This window comes from Neolamprologus brichardi, chromosome 2, assembly GCF_056152115.1.
Source record: "Neolamprologus brichardi isolate AB-2024 chromosome 2, ASM5615211v1, whole genome shotgun sequence".
NCBI lineage: Eukaryota > Metazoa > Chordata > Actinopteri > Cichliformes > Cichlidae > Neolamprologus > Neolamprologus brichardi.
Window position 1 is genome coordinate 8,060,242 of NC_142105.1, and position 21,687 is coordinate 8,081,928.

General features: G+C 39.0%; 1 protein-coding gene across 2 annotated transcripts in view; it reads right to left on the reverse strand.

The window, feature by feature from the left end:
• Nucleotides 1-594: 594 nt before the first annotated feature.
• cplx1 (complexin 1) overlaps nucleotides 595-21,687 on the reverse strand; it is a 64,848-nt gene continuing 43,755 nt past the window's right edge. For both annotated transcript variants that reach the window (XM_006798911.3, XM_006798912.3), the window contains exons 3-4: nucleotides 10,840-11,015; nucleotides 595-4,316 (exon numbers count right to left, since the gene is read on the reverse strand). In XM_006798911.3, the coding sequence (XP_006798974.1) occupies nucleotides 4,122-4,316; nucleotides 10,840-11,015 (371 nt within the window). In that variant the 3' untranslated portion in view covers nucleotides 595-4,121. The remainder of the gene's footprint in view (nucleotides 4,317-10,839; nucleotides 11,016-21,687) is intronic.

A 21,687-nucleotide genomic window follows, 5' to 3' on the forward strand; every position in this document is an offset into this window, starting at 1 on the left:
ATCCCTAATCCCTCCTCGGCATTCCTCCATTATCTTTTCAGTGGATTTGTTTGATGTTAAAGGTCTGCCGTTACTCGTAAACCCATTATGACAGATGCACTTATGGCAACCAGTTTGCTATGAGAGATATGCCATTTGCATCTCTTTGATGTCTATGTACTCACTGTGACACGATCACAAGTCAGGTCTGCCTCCAATCACGATTTGAACGACAAACTGCATTCTGTTTACAGCCCTTTTCGCTTTTATTGAATAGATGTTGAAATTCCTTCTGAGAAAAAAAAAAAAAGTAAAAAATGCACAACAGTCATGTTGAGATGAAAAACAGGTTTGACTGACACAAACAGTAACATGTGAAATACATTAAAGGTCTTTGCACATACTTCCTCAACGAATGCCATGCAATGGGATATGATCCATGACGGCAGGCCACGTCTCAGAGTCACAAAGCGGGGATGATCCCGCCTCCCAGAAACACACTACATCACTCTACCACTCCTTCCATATATTGTTTTCTTTTTTTTCTCTTGTACACACAGGTAGCCAAAGACTTGCTGCTGTACTGTTTGAATGCAGAAACACAAGACGATGAAAAATCATATGAAATCACTTTATTCTCAGTGTGCGGTGATTCCATTTTTGCAGGAAAGTTACAGACCGAAATATTAGTCTAAAATGGCATGCATTGAGGCTAACAGGTGGAGCTTTGAAACACAGAGAGGACACAGAACGATTATATCAACAACCTTGCCTACATCGCACACCATAAGCATGCATACATGTTGGTCAACAAATAGGGAGCTACAGAGAAAGAGAGAAAGAGAGAGGAGGAGGATGAGAAGATTTTGCAGTACAAAAGAATACACTAAATGAACATGTTTTTTTTTTTCTTCTCTCAAAATATCAACCACCAGAGGACAGGACCGGCTACAGACAAGAAAGAAAAACATACTGCACCAGACTAAATATCTTCTCAACAAGTACAGAAAAGAGAGAGACAGATGCAAGAAGAGAGAAACGTCAGACAGTTACATTCAAGTCACATCAAAAGAATTTTTTTTTCCCTTTTTTGTGCCATGTTTTTCAGGCAGCTTTTTAAATTCTATCAATGGCTGTATGAGCGGCACAAATGACTGACTGGGTGTCCGACACAGTCTACTGGACAACAGGATATTGATTACGCATGACTTGGGCAGTTTGTTTAGGCAGTGATCAAAAAGCCATTTGGAGCGCAATCAACCGACATTTACAAGATGATGATGATGATGATGATGATGAATGAGTCCATGATGATGTCAGTGGATGAGAAGCAAAGCTTGATCTGATTTCAGAGCACACTCACTCATAGCCTGAAGGAATGCACGCGCTAATGACGTTTGCTAAGGTGTTGTCGTCCTTTGCAGGGGCAGTAATTGTAGCTTTCTAGATTATTATCTGGGCCAAAAAAAGAGATATTTCACTCATAAAGAAAGAGCGTAGCTATAAGCTTGCTAATCTGCTAGCAATGAAAATATAAAATACTTTAGCCGAGAACCCAATGAAACTCTAAGTGAAGGCTAATTATGTTTAACGTCTATGAAAACATTACTAGAATACCTGAGAATTTTAAAATAAATCAGATATGCAGGAACTAAATGGGAATGACACCCCTTGACTAGGTCTAATACTACCAGCACTATTCTTTGGTTTGACTGAATAACTGCTGTGATGATGGATTTGAGTGCATGAAACATCTACTGGCTTCTAGCTAGCTGCTAACACACTGTAGGAACAGAGGCTGGCAAAGGCAGTTTACAGGTACTATAAAATCACAGGAAGTTCAATAAATGTGCTCTACAGATGATCTTACCACACTGTGCCATTTGATTTTGTTTTAACATATTCAGGGTATATATGTATATATTCACCATGATTACAGAGCTCACAAAACACAGAGAGAAGCTAAATTTCCCTTTCTCTACGCCACAGAAATACACAAGATCAGAATTAGTGTCATTTCATGGTTAGCTAGCTTAATAAAAACAGTCATAATGTGGCGAAACAGCTGGTTTTGAAAACCCTAATTTAACACCTACCTATGGCTACTGTGCACAAGTGGATCACAAAAGTATTTTCCAACAAAATTTGTCACAAAATTTAACTGATCACTGCAAAAAGCACATTTATGATTTCCCCTAGACTTCATGCGGGACTTTTCCTAAATGGCAGCTAATATAACCTCTCCGCAGCAACATTTTAGTGCCATTAATTTTGCGGTTACAGCATCAAATTTAAGTTATTCATTGTGATGTACTTGTAGGCTGAAAAGGCATTTACTGAGGTGTAGTGTAAATCTAAGTTTGCGTGTTACCAGCTCGAGTCTGGTGGAATGTCTGAAATATCTGGAATGTTTAACAAGACACTGGGAATGATGGAGAAATTTAAAGAAAAGGCATGAGGAGAATATATTTATTCCATCCTCATTTGTTTTTAAATTTGTGCTATTACAGTTACCTGCAAGGCAGAGTAAACTGTAAGCTATAAACAGCAGGTAAATGTTATTTTTTCATGATGCCAAGGATGACTTTGATTTGTTAATGTCTGCTTGTAAAAACCTGCAGTTTGTAACTTTGAACACAAACCCTGGATGCCATATGTCATGTGGATGAACACTTCTCACAACATTAAACGAATCATCCCACTTTCTCTCTTCCTTGTTTTAAGTAAATACCTCTGACCAATGAAGGCTTAAGTCTCGCTACAGTAAGTAGCCACCCTCGCGTCTTTAACATCGACTAACATTAAGGATTAACTTCAAACACACAACAATGAAGATTGTCTGTTATTGCTGATTTGGGACGCGACTCCCATCAGTTAAACCAACGGACACGAGACAACTTCATTTTGAACAATATATTGCACTATTGTCACTGTCTGTTCACATATAGTGTATTCACAACATAGTTGTGTTTGGGAAGTGTCTTTTTAAAAAGTAAAATGATGAAAGTGTTAGCACGATTCAAAATTAACAAGCCTGGCCAAATGTTTACATTTCCTATTACAAAAAGCTGAGTGCGCAACACCACAGAAGGAAAAGAACTTTGTTTTTTTTTAAGCCTCAAACATGTATAGCCAGTGACTTTATAGAATTTAAGGATTTCATCTTACTCTTTTTAAGACAAACTTTATGGAGAACATTTATAATTTCCTCCATGGAAGAACATTTTAGACACAAAGTCAATTATCGCTTACTGTACACGGTGGTGGATGAGACGTTAACTAAATAAAAATGGAAAACCAGTTATTGCCTCAAATTTTCAGTGTATTTTGCTTCATCATAACAAAGGAAATGGTATCCATATATGTACTTCACAACTTTACTGCATGCTTAAAAAAGTAAACAAAACAAAGCAAAAAAAAAAAGTTTCATTTCAACTGAATTCCTTCACTTTTGAGTTTACAGATATATTGGCTCTGCCAGTGTTCGTACTACACGTTTACATTAAAACAGTGAGAACATATGGGACAATTTGTGGGACTGATCCTAACCAAGGAGAACCAATAAAAATGCAAGTATATATATATACACTGTATGTATCAAATATTAGCAAGAACATAACAGGACGATTCAATTAAATTTGATATGATTTGGATCATTTCTTACAAGTTAAAAATATGGCTTATACTCTTAGTTATCTTGTTATACGTCATATTTCACTGATATATAGTACTCTTTTTATATAACCGAGGCTATTTACAAACAAAAAGGGTGGATGATGGGTGATATCTGGTCGTATTCTAAGTGCTGGGCATTTTGAAAACATGCCATCAGTTTGCCTTAAGTAAAGACATTCGATCTCTGTAGGTGTTGCATACTTTTTAAAACACGATAATAATCACAGGTTATCAAGAAAGATCTCTGTCAGAGATATTAAAAAGTATGACTCACCGTGAGATCAGAAAGTTTAACTTAAGGGCAAAATCACAGCGTGTTGTGTAATTCCAGGACACTTAGAAGTTGAGTTGACTGGGTGGGAGGGAGGTGAAGAAAGGTGTGGCTGCAGCTGGAGGTGGGGCAGGGTGGTACAGCATTGATTAGATGGACGTTGTAAGAAGTTAACCATTTTTCTGCCAGAACGCTGTTACTTTTTATTGAACATATCCATGAGTGGTGCAGGGATGAATTTCATGACCGTATCCACGATGCTCTCTTCTTCCTCCTCATCGCCGCAGCCAGCAGGAACTGCTTTTTTCGGGCGGGTGAGGCTGCCCTCGGAGGCCTGCTCCATAGCAGCTGCTGCCTCGGCTTCCTTCTCCTCCTTCTTCTTGATGCCATACTGCACGGTAAAAGGGAAAACGGGTAAAAACAAAAAATAGTTAGAAAATGAACACAGTTTAGATGTTGCAATCAAGACAGAAGCAAAGACAGAAGCCTGCAGGATGTTACCATAAAACCACCAATTCTGTACAGGTAGGCTAGATGGATGAGTTGACTAAAAATTGAATTTTAGCATAATTCCTTTAAGTTCATATAGTCAGTTTTGTTACAATGATGAAAATGGTTCTTTCAGTTGAATAAAGTCTATCCTTCAAGCTTGGATCCTCTACCAGAGGCCTGGGAGCTTGAGGGTCTTGCGCAGTATCTTAGCTGTTCCTAGGACTGCGCTCTACTGGACAGAGATCTCCCGATGTTGTTCCCAGGATGTGCTGGAGCCACTCGCCTAGCTTGGGAGTCACTGCACCTAGTGCTCCGATTACCACTGGGTCCACTGTTACCTTCACCCTCCACATCTTCTCCAGCTGTTCTCTGAGCCCTTGGATTTTCTCGAGTTTCTCGTGTTCCTTCTTCCAGATGTTGCTGTCATTTGGAACCGTTACATCTATCGCTACGGCCGTCTTTTTCTGTTTGTCTACCACCACTATGTCTGGTTGGTTAGCCACCACCATTTTGTCTGTCTGTATTTGGAAGTCCTACAGATTCCTTGCTCTGTCATTCTCCACCACCATTAGGGGCGTCTCCCATTTTGACCTCCAGGCCATACTTGGCACAGATGTTTCTGTATACTATACCAGCGACTTGGTTATGGCGTTCCATGTATGCCCTGCCAGCTAGCATCTTGCACCCTGCTGTTATGTGCTGGATTGTCTCAGGGGCATCTTTACACAGCCTGCACCTGGGCTATGCTTCATGCATGAAACAACACCCCATTCTCATTCACATACTTCCACTATGTGTCAAACCTGCTTGAGTCTCACAAGATACACAAAGTGTCCTTTGTTGTTGAGTTGTGTTGCCTAAACATAACAAAGCAATGACCAAAATTTCTAAACAGAACAGTGTCCTGACTGACAAACTTAAGCCTTTCCCTACCACAACCCCCTCAAATCCTATTTACCTAATTTGTGCTGTTCTTTGTTACCCGATGAAGGAGCTCTAAAATCACTCAGCATCTGATATTAGTATGAAGGGTTCAAAAGACACCTTGTATCTATCGCTGCTATGACAGCAAGATCTGACAGCAAAGCTGTATCTGATGACAAGGGATTAGAATATGCAGTTTTATTAAATTTGTATTAAATATTCACCAACCAACCTGCATAGTTAAGGCCAAAATTCTTCACCAATTATGATCAACTAATTTTGTCAAGAACTTAGGGATAGAAATATGAATGAGTAATAAATTTTATTGTTACATTTCATTAAGCAGTATATTTGCGTCTGTCCAAAAACGTATTTATTATATTTGTAGACACAGGGCCTTAAGCTAGTTAATTGCTTTTTTGTTTGTTTTGTTTTTGTTTTTTGCTTTAATGCTGGTCACGAAGCTTGCAGAGAAAACTAGGATTCACTTTAAAATATCAGTTTCTTTTAAATATAGGAACATAAAGACATGAATATTTCAAGCAATTCCAGGAGGTGGTGACTGGTTAATTGGAAAGCAATAAGTATTCTTATAAAGTAACAGATTTCTTAATTTGCATGGTTTAGCTTGAGGCTACACGCAAATTAAGTTAAACACAATGTATACAGCAACCTTTAGGTCCTGTTGCAACTGATTTCTGCAATTAGATGCAGAAAGAAGTTCAGGTTCTTGTTTTATTTTTGGTTATGTTTTTGTGGGTGTATATGGAGGCTTGAACTGCTGCTAGCTCTAATTTAACCTTCCTGGATATTTTATGTAGCAATTACAGAAGCACTTGGCAGGTGTCCTGGACAAGGTTTGCTTTTAAAAAGCCCATTATTAAGACTACTACTAAATCAAGAGTATGTTTGGAGAACAACAAGCTTGTTAAAACATTAAAGACATCAGCTGGGAAATGCATTCCACTAGTAAGTCCACTGACACAGCCATACTGTAATGTCTGTGAAGAACTGCATGGAAGATAGTATGGAAGTGATTTTGTATTTTATGATATACCCCATAACTAACCAAACACTGTGACAATATGACATGAAACATGAAACAAACACGTCCAGACAGGCTGAAATAATTCATCGTTATTTCAACACGTTAGTTCAAGCACCACAATTGAACCTGAATCTTTTATGAATTCAGAATAGATGGATAGATTAAATTTGTTGCCATACGGAAACTAGGATCCTGACCTCAATTTCTGCATTAAACCTGAGGATCTGTGTCCAGTTTGGTGTATTTTGTGCATTTGTGGTCATAGATTGAGAAAAATCAATACGGGAGGACTGCAAGGAAAAGGTTGCAGTGCACGGGGAGGTCAGCGGGCCGATTGATAGTTGATCTTGAGGCAGGGAAGGGGAAAATGAGCTGCACTCCTCCATGACCTCTTGACTGCTTTGCCAGGCACACACTAATGTGATTCTGTGGCAATAAATATCTTAAAGGAGGAGTTGCATTTCCACTGCAGAGAGGAACAATGTGGGTATGTCTGTGGAGTGAAGCTGTACGACTGTTTGAGAGAACAACAGCTGAAAAAAAACTGTTGCTTTAAATATTTTTTGTTTTTTGCCTTCATGACTAAACCACTCTTTTGTCAAGATCTTGTGTTTTTTTCTCTTTGAGGTTTGAGCCTCAAAGACTTGATTACAGTTTAAAAAATGAAAAGACAATCTTGGAAATAAATATGTATCAAAGAGCTGAATCAACGGAGTTGGACACACTGACAAAGCACTTGTTATTTCTGGTTTCTCATTATTTTACTTGAAGCAGTTATTCTGGAGCCAGTCATGACAGAGATTATATCTAACATGATCTGGTCTCTATCCTCAGAATGTCTTTGTCTAAAAATACTGGCTACCTACAAGATGTTCCAGGGCTTTATTACATTTTGACAATTTTAGGCCTAAATCAGGTATCATAAGGAAAGAGTGGGAGTCGACCCTGGACAGGCCAACAGTCTATCACAGTACTAACGCAGCGACAGACTATAAGTCACATTTATGGCTGATTTGGATTAGCCAACAATGATTTTAGACATTATTTTTCAATTATAGCGCATACTAAATTGTGTTTTATTACAATAAATTATTTTAGGCTAGACTGGCTCAGATCAGGCCAACAGAAGAATCCTTCAGAACTGTTGGATTGTAGGTTTTCATTTCCTCCTCGGTTCAGTTAAATCCACTGATTTTCAGAAACGGCATCAAATACTGATGTTTTGTCACATCTCAGCCTTAACCATCAAATGGTGAGGAATGACATCAATGCTAAAGGACAATGTTTGTGTATCTTTAGGTGGGTCAAACTGACAGCTCATCAGGTGTGTTTGCTTGTAAACAATCCCTTGCATACATACACTGGGTAATATGCAATGTTAATGTTAAGTTAACATCTTTTCCAAAACCTAACTAAATGCTTTTGGTGTCCTAAACTAAGAGGTGTCTTAAAAACAAAAAGAAAAAAGAAAACCTAGTGAAAATTAAGCAAAACAAAGACATGAAACTTCCATATAGGACACAAACTGCAGTTCCTAGCAAACATTTGACTCACTCAGCCCCTCCAGGCTGCAAACGGACTGTCAGAGGTTGAGTGGTTGGTGGATGTTGTTGCCATTTTAAAGAATGACGTAATCTCTCAGCACTGATGCTTTCCTGTGTCCCCAGTAGTACACATGAGCATAGATATCTCTTACGGTGTCGACTGCTTTACTGACAACATTTTATATACGGGTAACAATTCATAAACTGTCACAAATCTTTCAATACCAAAATTATATTAACACTCCTGTCATGGTCCTGGGTCGGTGACCCAGTGTTTTTGGTTATGTACTTTTGATGGTTTTGTATTTTCTAGGGTTTAGTGGTGTTCCCTCTGGTTGGTGTCTTCCCTCCTTAGTGTAGTAGGTCTCTGTGTTTAGTCCGCGTCTCTGAGTCTGTGTCATTACGTGTATATGTTTCCTGTTTTACTTTGAAGGGCTGTGTCTTATGCCAGCGTGTTCTGTTTACGTTTCCCCTGCCTCGTCAGTTGTCATGTATTCCAGGTGTGTTCCCCTCCTGTTTCCCATCCCCTGATTCCTGCCGTGTGTATTTATAGGGTGTGTTACCTCATCCTCGTGCTGGTTCGTCTGTGTTGTTTCCCCTCGGTCTCCCCGTATGTATTTCCCCGGACCTCCCTGCATCTTCGTTTCTGGTTTGTTTTGTTAGTTTTACCCAGTTTAGGTTTTCCTGTTTCACCTTCACCCACGCCATTGCTGTTTGTATTTTCTTTTGTTAAATAAACACTCATCTGCACCAGAGCTGCCGCATTTTGGGTCCTATCTCCAATTCCACACGTCTGCCACACCGGACGTGACAACTCAAGCTGCTGCAGTTGGAAAATGTGGGAATCCTCATATACATACCTTCAACAATGACTATTTTAAAGATGTGACTATGAAGAAAAGTTTAAGTTCAGCAAGATCGAGAAACTAAATATTTTTTGACTGGGTGGAGGGGTGTATCTTACTTCAGTACCTAAGAAATATTTCTTCTGAATTTCCGACAGAAATAAAACAAACATTGGTGTAATTGGTTGATGTAGCTCTCTTCTATAACTCCCTCTGTTTCCACTCAGTCTCTCTCTCTTTTTTAGACTTGTTCCACAGTGACAAAGACTTGCATCAGTTGAAACGAACAGCCCCTTAGTGCTTAGTCAGCCCCTCTCACCTTGCTATAATCAAACGCTTCCCAAAGATATGCTGTCATATTGTTCTTTTTTGCCTCTTTTCTACCATTGTTTCAAAAAACAAAAAAGACAGAGAGAGCTAGAAGAAAAAGTGCTGCGGCTCAGCAGAGTTTAGAGTTGATCCCCAAACTCCAAACATAGTTTTATAAGAGCTACACATAGAAAAGTTTCAGTCTCTCTCAGGGCATTCAAGTCAAATATCTAATGCATTATTAGCAGTGTCAATGGTAACCCTTCCCGGCAAGCTGCAGACACTTTGATCATCATATCTTATTACAGCTTAATCAAATATTAATTTATACATTATCAAAGCCAGAATTATCTTGCTGACATAAAAAGGGCCACTAAGTCAAGAATTTCTATTGAACTTTGAAAATGAACTCCAGAAGGGAATATGTTTAAGGACCTATATGCAGTAATTAAAAAAAATAAAATAAAATTAAGAGTGCAGAGTTTTAAATCAAAACAGAAGGACTAATATATAGTCCAGTTTTTTAAACCTCCATTCTCCATTAGCTAATTCATTTGAAAGTGCAATTTGCAGTATAAAGCTTGATTTATAGTACTTGCTGAATCCTTATAGAGCCATGCCAGAGAGGCTGATGCTGTTGATTATATTTGTGCAATGGTCTCGCTGCACTGTTTTGTGACCATGAGTGAAGCTGAGCTGTTTATGACGGGCCTGAAGCTGATCGATCTCGAACAGCAGTCACCAAAATGCAAGAGATGGTTTTTTTTTAGAGCAGATTGAATTTATTGCAGTCAGTGTATAAAAGATGGATGTAACCACCATGACTTCACCCTCTGGTTCTGACCCTGCAGTTTGAAGCCTCAGTATGTTTATCACTATGTTTTTCTGTCAGATGTTGCAGTTTTTGGATCAGAAAGGGTAACTGTTGAGTTATTAGCCAATACCACCTAGACTGGTTTGCAGCCTGGATTCATGGCCCTGTGTGGGCTGAACACAGACACATATATCACTGACGACTTTAGCTAACAAACTAGTAAAACCAAAACTGAAGCACAAACTTCTGGACAGTCTGTACCTCATCACAAAAAACAAATATTTCTCAAATAATTTCATTACAAAAGCTCAAGCAGCATAAAATGAGCAGAAAGGTCCAGATCAGCGACTCCAACTAGTTTTTAAGGAAGCCTGAGGAAATGCAGTTTTTGGGATGTTGAGTTTGCTGCTTGGTTTATAGACATGTTAGCAAAACTATACGAGAAGCAAAAGCAGCATCTCTCTACGACTAAAGCCAATCCCACTTTGTTTTACAGAAGTTATATTTGTTTTTTTACACTGTTTCTATTCTCTCCTTGTCCAATTTAGGGTCAGTCGGAGGCTGGAACGGGCAAGCGTTCACACTCACATTCACAGCTAACGTCTATTTAGAATCACCAGTTAACCTAACCCTACAACTTGCATGTGTTTGGACTGGGAGAGAAAGCTGGGGGAGTACCCGGAGAAATGACACAATCTCCACACAGAAAGGCCCCGGACAGGTGGCAGAACTCACAACTTCACGACCTTCTTGCTGTGAGGCTGTAACCATGCTGCCCAAGTTTACATTGCATATTTCTACTAAACAGACCTGTTTGTAACCCTGTATAACAGCTGAACAGCAGTTTGTTTAGTCCGTGGACTGGATAACAGTTTAAGAACAATGAGAGCTCTTCGACCATGATTAACTCGTGAGGCTCTATTAGTATTGAAGTTTACCTTATCCCTGATGCCCTGTCGGATGTTTTCTCTCTCTGCCTCCATTCTTGCATATTTGGCCTTCCTCTCCTCTTCCTGTTGCCTCAGCGCTTCTTGCCTTTCCTCTTCTTTTTTCTGAGCATCAGGATCCTTCTCCTCCTCTCCACCAAGCATCTTGCCCATGTCTTTGGTGGCCCCTGTTGTTGGTAATAGACAGAAAGAAATTGTGGAATAAAAGAAATTCAATCATTTCTTTTATGGAGTGACACTGGCAGTTCATAGCGATTGCACATAATAGATCACAGCTATTGGGCTGGTTTTCAACATTTGATGTGCCCAGCAGTACATCTGAAATCTGGATAATTCAATAGATACTGCTTTGTATTTAAATCCTCTCTCAGGCCAGTGAGAGAGCAGCACTTGACTGAACCGAAGACAAAAGGGTCTGACAATAGAGAGAACAAGAGGTGAGCAGCACGAAGAGAGCTGAGATAAAAGACACTGTAATAAATTATTAGCAATTCTCTTGACTGCCTTTGTGCTGCTCATTTTGGCCCTTTACTATCTCCAAGAGCAATTTAGATACAAGCGCCCACTCGGACCATGGGTTAAGACCAGAGAACAAAGGGCATGGGGAGCTTTTGAAGGGACAATAACAATCAGACACAGGGGCTCATTCTGCTACTGACGTCTGAACTTATTAAATATGTAAAAACTGAGGATGGAGAATGTGGTAAAAAGATCATATCTTCTGTGCTTCACAGCTGGCTGCTGAAGGTTTAACCAATGTGTGTCTTATCTGTTCAATTTAAATGCTGCTTATCTTGGAAATTAAACATTCTATCACTGATCTGAATCTTAAATGTGAATGTTTGTCAGCGATGTTTACGTGGCATTAATGAAACACCTGATTCTTAATTTCGGGAAGTGTAAAAAAGAATAGGGAGAGAGAGATGCCAGAAAGTCTTTTTAATGGGGCGCTCTCTTGATGAAGGCTGGATTATCGAAAGTCCTGCTGGTGCTAGCAAAGCTGCAGCAGGCACTGTCATACTGCTCTATCTGGACCACTTCTTTTGTGTATGTGTGTGTGTGTGTGTTAGTGGATTATCTGGTGTGTGTGCTGCAGGCGTCAATTGACATTCCTCATACGTCACTATATGGCCAGTGTGTTTATTTCCACCCCAGCGCCTCTTGGAATCATTCTGTAATTTACATCAAGCTTCAGCCAAGGAACACGCCTGCCTTTGTAGAAATACACGGGATGTAAGGGTCTGAACATTAATCACACACGGCAACCGTGAACTTTTTATAGGAAGAAAGAATATTAAAACATCGGCTTTGGAAAAAAAAATGCATTAAACATGCCGGCTCCACACTGTCAAAGCTGTCAGAGCTCAAAGTAAGCCAAATACTGCGCTGGAAATTAATCAAATAAAAATATCTTCCACACAGATCTTTGCCCCTGAGAGGAAATATTTTGTTTGTTTTCCATTTTATTGTGTTTTAAAAGGTATGATTACTGGCCTAAGATAGAAATCCATCCAGGAAAACATAACACTCACAGGTATTGATGCTTTATGCTTAAAATGGTGCCCGGTGTCATTTCAATGTTAAGCAGTTCAGCTAACCAGTTCACGACCCTTTTAGTGTCCTTCGGGATGAGTGTCCCACAGTTTTATTCAATACACTCAGAGCAACAAGAATGTTGGTTTAAGTGAAAACCCCCCGCTAACATCCTTAAAGTGACAATCACTTGAAAAGCCAAAGATCAAATCAGGAAGTTACCCAGGCTAATCCTGACTGTCAGTCTGCATGTTGAACTGCTCCCGAGGTGCTTTTGCACACTGGCTTAACACGGAGCCCAGCCTGTATGTGCAAACTCCAGAGGCATTAGCTCTTCTTTCCAGCTCGCTGGCTGGAAGCAAGCCAGCACTCTAACTGTGGTCTGACGAATCTTGAACCCATGACTCTCTGCTCACTTCCAACTTGAAAGAAGGGAATTGATTTTAATGAGAACTGGACCTTTGGACATGGGTAAATTTGAAATACACTCGGTTCTCCCTCTGCCCTTGGCCCAGCGTACTTGCTTTCACTGTTAGGGCTTTTGCTTCCTCCACCGCTCTGGGCTTGACTGTAAAGCTGAGCTTCACTGGTTCTCTGGAGGAAACACTCAAAGACTGAGCCATCTGTTTAGGCGGTGAAATTGATGAGACAGCGATGACCTTAAGGTTCTTGGCTGTAGTTTGAGCTTGCCATTTTGACATACCAGTACAAGCCCCAGTCGTTACTCACAAAGCGCAGGGCGATTGCTAATTAATGTTTCTTCACGGTAACTCTTTAATGGCTCTCACACGTGGCATGCTGTCATATTGAGAAGGTTGTGCATCATCATTGATATCTGTAAGATTTTATGATATACATGTCAAACATCTGCTTGCACAGTGAGCAAACGTGAGCCCTTTAATAGCAGTCTATGTAAAGTCTTATTTTGATAGTTTTATCACTGCTAACCAGGTGGCACATTGCTTTTGATAGTCCTCAGTGTCATCCAGCTGCCTCTTCAGTAAGTCTCCTCGTCTCTCAGTGACCACAGACAGACTCTCTATGCCATCTTGGGCAACTTGTTCTTGTTCTGCTCTCCAGCCTTGGGGAGCTTGGCATAGTAGCCTTTCTACAAGTGCAGTTTCTGGTGGGAGTATCCCTACAACTTGCAACAAAAGACTGCTGCTTCTAACTGAAATCATGAAATCATAGAAAGAAGAGAATCTCTGGAGATGCCATGACAACAGTGGCCTTCCTAACCTGCAGGTAGGAAAACTAAAGATGGGACGAGGTGGAGGAGGATGGCTGGTTACTTACAACTACAATTTTTACAATAAAGATTGTATTTGTTGTCAGTTTTCATTGTCTCTGCGGGTAGAAAGAAATAGCTGCTAGCTGTCATTATAGTTTAGTCTCTCTCATATTTGCTATAGATGCCATAGTTTATTTCCATTTCATAATATTAGTTAATTGATCAGGATTACGATGCTGTTTTCATCTGCTGTTATGATCCTCTTGCTTTCTGTGCAATCACATGTTTTCCTTGCAGGCACCAAGGAACTCTGGGGTTTAATTATTTAAAACATTTTCTATGCATTTCTAAAGAATTCAGATTTGTTTTAGGCTACTTTTTTGGTATAACACAGAATATGTGTAGCCTAGAGATTATTTATTTTTGTCTGTGCCTTGCCTCGGGTTGAAGTGCTGAATTAAACTTTGCTTTCCTGTGACTTTGTTGGTAGCTTGAGGAGATTTTCCAAATCTTGTATGAGCAGCAATCGCCGCAGAAGCTGAGTAGACTCTACAAAGAAGATACCCTTAATCACTTAGGGCTAATACAGTCTTCTTTGGCCAAGCTGAACAGAGAAACTTTTAAAACTCAAAGTAGTTATTATACGTTAGAGTCTGCAGACACAAATTAAAATGCAGCACGACAGATACTGTTACCTTGTCTGGGTTTATACTTTATTAGATATATATTCCTACATTCCTGTCATCATGAGCTATTCTCACCATCTCATTTGCACTTCCACTGATACTGAAATGTAAATTTATGCTAGCAAAATTGGATCACACTATGCAGAAAATGTATTTCTACCCCAAATTAAAGTCATATATAAAGGAGGTTTTGAAGGGTGTTTGATTTTTGTTTGATTAAATTGTACTCATCAGTATTGTCTCATATAAATAGGTTTTCAAAGTGAATCATATTCTTCTTTTCCAGTTAACGGAGATATTTCTAATTGTTCAGATGAATAAGCTGTGTTATATTTAGGCATTTTTCAATAGAAAGAAGCTGTAACATCAGACTGATATATCGTCTGTGGCTGATATAACTTTTTCTTCCTGATTTTTTGTCAGTTCCCATGTTGCTGTTATTCTACGCTCGCTTCTCCCAAACCTCTGCATGACTAATCTCAATGCTCAAGCCTAATTAGCTCATCTGATTGTGACAAAGTTGTTGTGTAAAACTATGAGACATTTATTGTTCCCCAAAGCCTTGGTATCATCAAAAGATGCCAGCTATGAAGTCTTGAAGTAGTACAGTGAGAAAGCCCTAGAGGAAGAGCTAAGAGCCTCAGTTATGGTTAGAAAAACATCATAAGATGGTTTAGAGTACTCCATTAGAAGACACAATGCACCACAAAATCAGTCTTTTACAGATTTATAAGATGACTTGTTGTTGTTGGTTTTTTTATGTTAAGACCATAAGGTTTTTAGTGGGTTGCTACATTACCTGCCCTTAGAGATTATTTAACCAAGCCAATCAAGCTCATGCACAAGGAGATATGATCTGTAATGTTCAAGATCAAAGACACATCATCTAAGTCAACCCGGTTAATGTATCCAAAAAACATTATATTATAAACCTTTCATCATACCCATGGCTCCTTTTTAATGCAAAGAGAAAGAGAGCGGTTCTTCATGGTATCTTATAATGTCTGTTAAGTAAGAAAACACTGTTGAAATAACTAATATCAAATATATATCAAAGCAATCCCAGACTGTATGAGGATACCAGATCCAAACTGCAACATGGTCAGCAATCAGCCAGGAAACAATGAACAATAAAAATAATAATCTTAAACATGGGATAGAAAAAGCCTCCAAAGTCTCAAGACTATTTGTTGTACTATTTGAAAAAAAAAAAAAAATAAATAAATAAATATATATATATATATATATATATATATATATATATATATATATATATATATATATATTACCTCAGACTGTGAATAAATCCACACATAATATACATTTCATTCCACACATATTTAAAAAAGTTGACTTCTTTATCTTAAACTCAGAATGTATTTTCATTTATTCAGAATGATGCACGCTACGGTGCAATGACTTGAAACATGACATAAAACAAGACAATTATGTCTGTCTGCATGCTAACACATACAAAACGTATACTGAGGAAAACCAAACTTTTAATTTCAGTATATAATGAAATTTTTGGACTGATTAAACACTTGAGATTTGAACACGGGGAAAAAAGACCCTAAATCTGACATTGCAATTGAGCCACCAATCTGAACATTTCAATCTGAGCCACAAATATAAAACTGCTGATATTGCTGGAGGAAAATATAACAACAGGACCACTGAGTTCTGTAGCAAAGTTCATGGCAATCCATTCAATACTCGTTAAGACATCTAATTATAAAAAATGTCAACCTTAGGGTTGGTGAGCAAAAATCTCTTTCAGGGTACCATGAAAGGCAAAACCAAATTTCAGTGCAATTGACTGACTGGCTGAACTCATTCAATACCTGACAGACAGATGTTGCCATTTCATAAATTATAACGCTTGAGTGTCTAAAACCATTTTTTTCAGTCACTGCAATACACCAGAAGCACACTATCAATGCTAATAATCACATCACTTCTATAAATACAGTAAGCTGTATTTATGCGTGTCGTCTCATCACGGCTTTTAGGGGCCTTTTTTTTTTTAGTTCAGCTGAGACATAGGGGCTGATTTTAAAGGAAGAAAAGACTTGGTGAGAATAAGGGCGAAAATTTAAAAGGGGATAAGGAAGAAGTTGGAAAGTTGTGGATGGTTGAGTCTAGGGACGGATTAAACTGTGCAGAGTTACATAAAAGCTGGCATTGGATTTGGAAAAATGTGGAAGCATCAGTGGTACTCTGCATGTGTGCATGGATGAAACACTGGAAAATGAAAACAAAATGTACAGGTCTCCATTGTGCTATTAAAGTAAGATTGAGTGCATGTCCTCCAGGTGCATTTGAGCTCCAAGAGCATTTCCTCTGAGTAAGTGCGTGAGCTACAGTAGCGTGTTTCATCCTGATAGACTCGGTGAGATCACGAGATGTGTCCCCTGTGGAGCACAACACATCTCAAGGACAGAAAGGGAAATGGGAGCAAAGTCAAAAGAAGGGAAAAGGGAAAGAAAAAAAAACCAAATAAACAAGGTAACATGTAAAGTGTGCGCAAGCAAATTAGAGGTTGAAATAAAAACTGGCAGTTCAGAAGATTTAGAAGAAAACAGTATATCCGAGATAAGTTAAAGAGCTAAAAACAATGACAACCAAAAAAAAACAACAACAATTAAAAAGAAATCAAGAGAAGAAAAGAAACTTTTGTGTATTCAGTTAGGAGAAAAGACATAAGCAGAAAGACAGGGCAGTGACTGGTAACAAAGGAAAAGCACAGAGAATGATGACTGAATGATAAATGAAGTTAGGTGGGAGAACAAAAGAATAATGAACATATTCCTAAATGACAAAAGATTTCTCAAAAATTATTTAGTGCACTGTGAGAATGAGATTGCTGCTGCAGAAAAAAAGTGATAGCATAAGAGAGGAAAACAGCGGGACCAGCTCAAGGACTCTGTGTTCCTGCTCTCCCATCTGTCACTACTCCTCAGCAGTCCCATAGCTGCCTACTGACAGGTCCCCCTCCCCGTCTTGACTCCAGTGGGTCGGACCGTCTTCATCAGCCTCCCACCCCAACCTGGATGGTCCATAATCCCAGTGGGAAAAATACTAAAGACACCATGCATGGCTGCATTCTCTTTCAGTGCCTTCCACAAGTGGGATCCCACATCTTTTAGAAGCTATGACTCGTTCCCTCAAATTGCCAGACAAAATAATATATAAAATATATTTTTAAAACCTCAGAATGGTGTAATGTTACAGAGGAGGAAATTCACAGTATTGCTGATAAGAGGTGAAATGTGGTTTTAATTTATGATGGGCAAAAAAAAAAGGTGGGGCACATCCTGGAAAGGTCAGCAGCCCATCACAGGGCGAGCACAGAGAGAAACAATCACATCCACGCCAGTTAAGTTAACAAGCATGTCTTGGAAATCTAAATTGAGTTATTTAGATCAATGAATGGGCATGACGAACATCAGAGGAGGTATTATGTACCATGACTCATCAAAAACCAAAGTAAAGTAAGCACAAAGCTTTTACATTTACTGATAGATTAAAAAGGATGCTCCAGTTTTTCACGATTTTAGATTTAAATAGTCTAAATACGATTTTAGATTTAAATAATATAAAATAACTATGTGACAAAATTGCTGACCATTTTTTAATTGGATTCAATAATTACCTCACATGCATTTTTCCTTGACTGGATTAAAACAGTCATGCGGATGTCAAGGAACCAATGGGGCGTCAGCGTAGGTGTTTATAAAGTGTCAAAATTTCTTGCCAACTTTTTAGAGGTGCCATAGAAGTTGTGGTTGCATCGTGATGCTTTAGATCCGTGGCTGTGTTTCAACTCCTACACAAAGTTTTATCAGTGTCAGACCTTGAAAAGATCTTTTGTTGAAGCAGCACTGAGTCACTTTTCACACTGAGCTGTCTGTTCCAGTCCTAACTATTGACTCGTTCTCTGAGACTAGTCTGGTTTTTGGAACACAGCTGTCCTTGGAGAGCTCTAGCCACACTTAGTGTTGGAGAAAAGGAGAAAGCCCCATTCAGTACAGAAGATTACTTCTCTATTGCTATGAGTGACAGGCTGACCAGGGAAAGATTTTATAATGCAACTGCGCCAAGTTAAATCTTCTCTGTCCTTGAGCGAGAGACAGAACCATCTCCTTTTCATTCCTTGTACATTCTTATGGATAAGAGAGTGGCCTTTAAGTGGCCTTATGTATAACACTTTTCTTCTACCAAGGTAATTGAAAGCATTAACTCACTAAAATGAAAGCATTACGCTACGACAATAATAAGGAAAAACGGATGGCATATTGGTGGATAGAAAACAGATTCACTGTACAAGTTTGTATAGGGATCCCATTGTTTCTTCATTAACACTTTGCATTATAGCATATCATTACAACAAGCCAATAAGGATCAGTTTTATTTAAAAGAATTACATAAAAGACACCATGTAGCCTTCACGGGGGACATGGCTAGCAGAAATAAAAATACTATGTAAATGAGGCATAAAAGAAACACCGAGCATTCTGACTATCACATCTATGAAAACTATAAAGCTCCAGATTTTTTGAGTGTACACAGTAGTCCAATACAGATGCTATGACACTGAGAGAAAAGACTGGTGTAATACCAACCTAATGCCTAATTATGGTAACCAAGGAAAAGCCATGCAATGTGTTTGTCATTAAGCATGTTTTTAAAGCCATTAAAGCCATTATTCTCTGTAAATGTAACCAAAGTGACAGAAAAGTTAAAGTCAAAACCAAAGTAACATGAAGCCAACCCTACCCCATTGTGTTAAATAAGTTTTGGAAGAGTGAAACAATGCGATGACGCGTTGGGAACTGAGTCTGTCCTTGCTGTTATAGGTTAAAAGGCAGTATGACAAAGGTAAGCTCAGCAGTCTTTTCCAGGGCCAGTACTGACAGACAGAAAGACATTCACAGCTCTGACCAATTTATAATCAGGACACCTGCACAGCCACAGGGAGAACATGCAAACTCCACACACACGGATGCTAAAGTAAAATTTGGATGTCCTTTTTGATCTGAACAGGACACATTAAACTGCTCTCCTTCCCTGTCAGCCACACACAGCCAAGCAGTTCCAGTGATATTAAAGTAACACTAGAGAGTGTTGTTTTCAACTTCCTGTGGTATTTTTAGTGATTGCTTGAGAGGATCGGGAATATGACAGCCCTCTAAAGTGGAGTGTGACTGGCCCTGATTTGTATCCATCTCAGGAAATCCCAGATGGATGAGTTCAGATTTACTGAAGAGATGCAATACAGAAAAAGATACATGAAATAAAGAAGTGTGAATGAGGCCATATTGTCACCATCTGCAAATTCAGAGGAAAAACAATGTTTACTGCCCCATTTGGTTACAAAATTTGATTTATGATGACAATCAATCTAGAGGATTTTGGTTGAGTATTTTTCTTTAATTTTACTTTAGGAATAAATGTTATTTAAAACCAATTTGAAGAACTAGATTAGAAAAGTATTTATTGAATGATGTGGACATCCCAGTGTTCCAGCAAGTAAAAACTGATAATGCACGATGGGGGTAAAGTGGCCTTATTTTTCCAGATTCACTGAATACCTCAGTAAATCTCTGGGGCACAAGGGAAACGGAGGCTTGAGCTACATCATTCCTGTGCTTTATCACCCATTTGCAACCAGTATCATTGGAAGACAGCCTCGCAGAGGTTGGCCTTGGAGATGTGCAAGCAGCGACAGAGCACATTCATCACCTCTGAGGATGGCACCAAGCACGAGGCAATCCATCCATCCTCTTAAACACACACCACACGCAGAGTTGTGTATCAGTAACTTGAGGAGACATTAACTTAAATCAGTTTCCTAAAGACTCTAACTCAATCTCTACCCAAACCAAACATTACTAATACAGGGAACACATACCTACACATTTACACAAACAAAAACAAATCAAAGTGTTGAATTGAAAATCAAAACAGCTGTATTATCGCATCATATTATGCAAGACGAACATTTTATAAGAACTTTATCTATCTAGGGGAAAAAAGGCAAATCCAAGTAAGCCTTGAACAAAATCAAGTCAGGGATCATTTCCTTCTAAGATTACATAAAAAAAGCCCAAATAACCCTAAATGTAATAATTTCTGCCACAGTTATCTCCAGGGTAATACCACTCTAGGAGCCACTTTCATCATGACATCCAGGCCTCATTATGATAACTGGCTTTGTATATGGAATCTAGGTCTGATTTCCTTTTCTGCCTCTTCCAATAAGGACTATCAGCGTTAGAGCGTGTTCACCCAACCCCCCCCACAGCTCAGGGTGTCACGTTTGGTCGCGTGCCACAGATCACTGAGAGCAATAGCAGAACTTCATAAGCAGTTACTCTGGAGTCACTGCAGTAATGAGTCATAGGAGGGGACACAGCAGCAGGCTGAAACTCCACCAGCAGCACCAAAGATACTGCCCCCATTGGAAGAAGAGGAGCAAGAAAACAGCAAGAAAATAAAGATCAAATATCAAAGTTTTAAATGGGAAAATCCCAAAAAACAGATTACGTTGAAAGAAGCACACACACACACACACACACACACACACTGTGCTGGTGTTCTCAGCCATGCCCTGCACAGTAACCTTTAAGCAAAAGTCACATAACTGAACTTGAAAACAATGTAGGAGTACTTTAGGATGATGGACAGCAAACATTTTGGCATCAGAATATCCTCGATAGATAATTAGATTCTAGTTTCATTGATCAAATATTTGGTTTCTACATTGTTTCAGCTGTTGTTTTGCTGTCCAAGGGGACAAAGAAGACACCAAAAGGCAGTTTACTGGTTTAAAAAATAACTTTACTGCAGGACTCTTTTTTTATTTAGCAACCTTTACTATAAGATTTAATGATAGTATTCGAGTACTTCAGTTAACTGACAACAGCAAGTCTAGTTTTACAGAATGAATAGCTGATGAACATGTGATGTAGATTTCATGTACAGAAATTTCTCATCCTAAATCAACAACTTCCTTCTCTCACCTCAACCGGTCGCAGCAGATGGACGCCCCTCCCTGAGCCTGGTTCTGCCGGAGGTTTCTTCCTGTTAAAAGGGAGTTTTTCCTTCCCGCTGTCACCAAAGTGGTGCTCATAGGGGGTCATATGATTGTTGGGTTTTTCTCTGTATGTATTATTGTTGGGTCTAACTTACAATATAAAGCACCTTGAGGCGACTGTTGTTGTGATTTGGTGCTATATAAATAAAATTGAATTTAACTGAATACATGAAATTAATTCATTATATGACACTAAGCTTTTGGTGACTGTGGGTGGCCTTGGTAATAAAGATTTCAACATTCTGTCATAGTAAATTTTCCAATTAGTTGAGGAAAAAGTGTGGTATCAT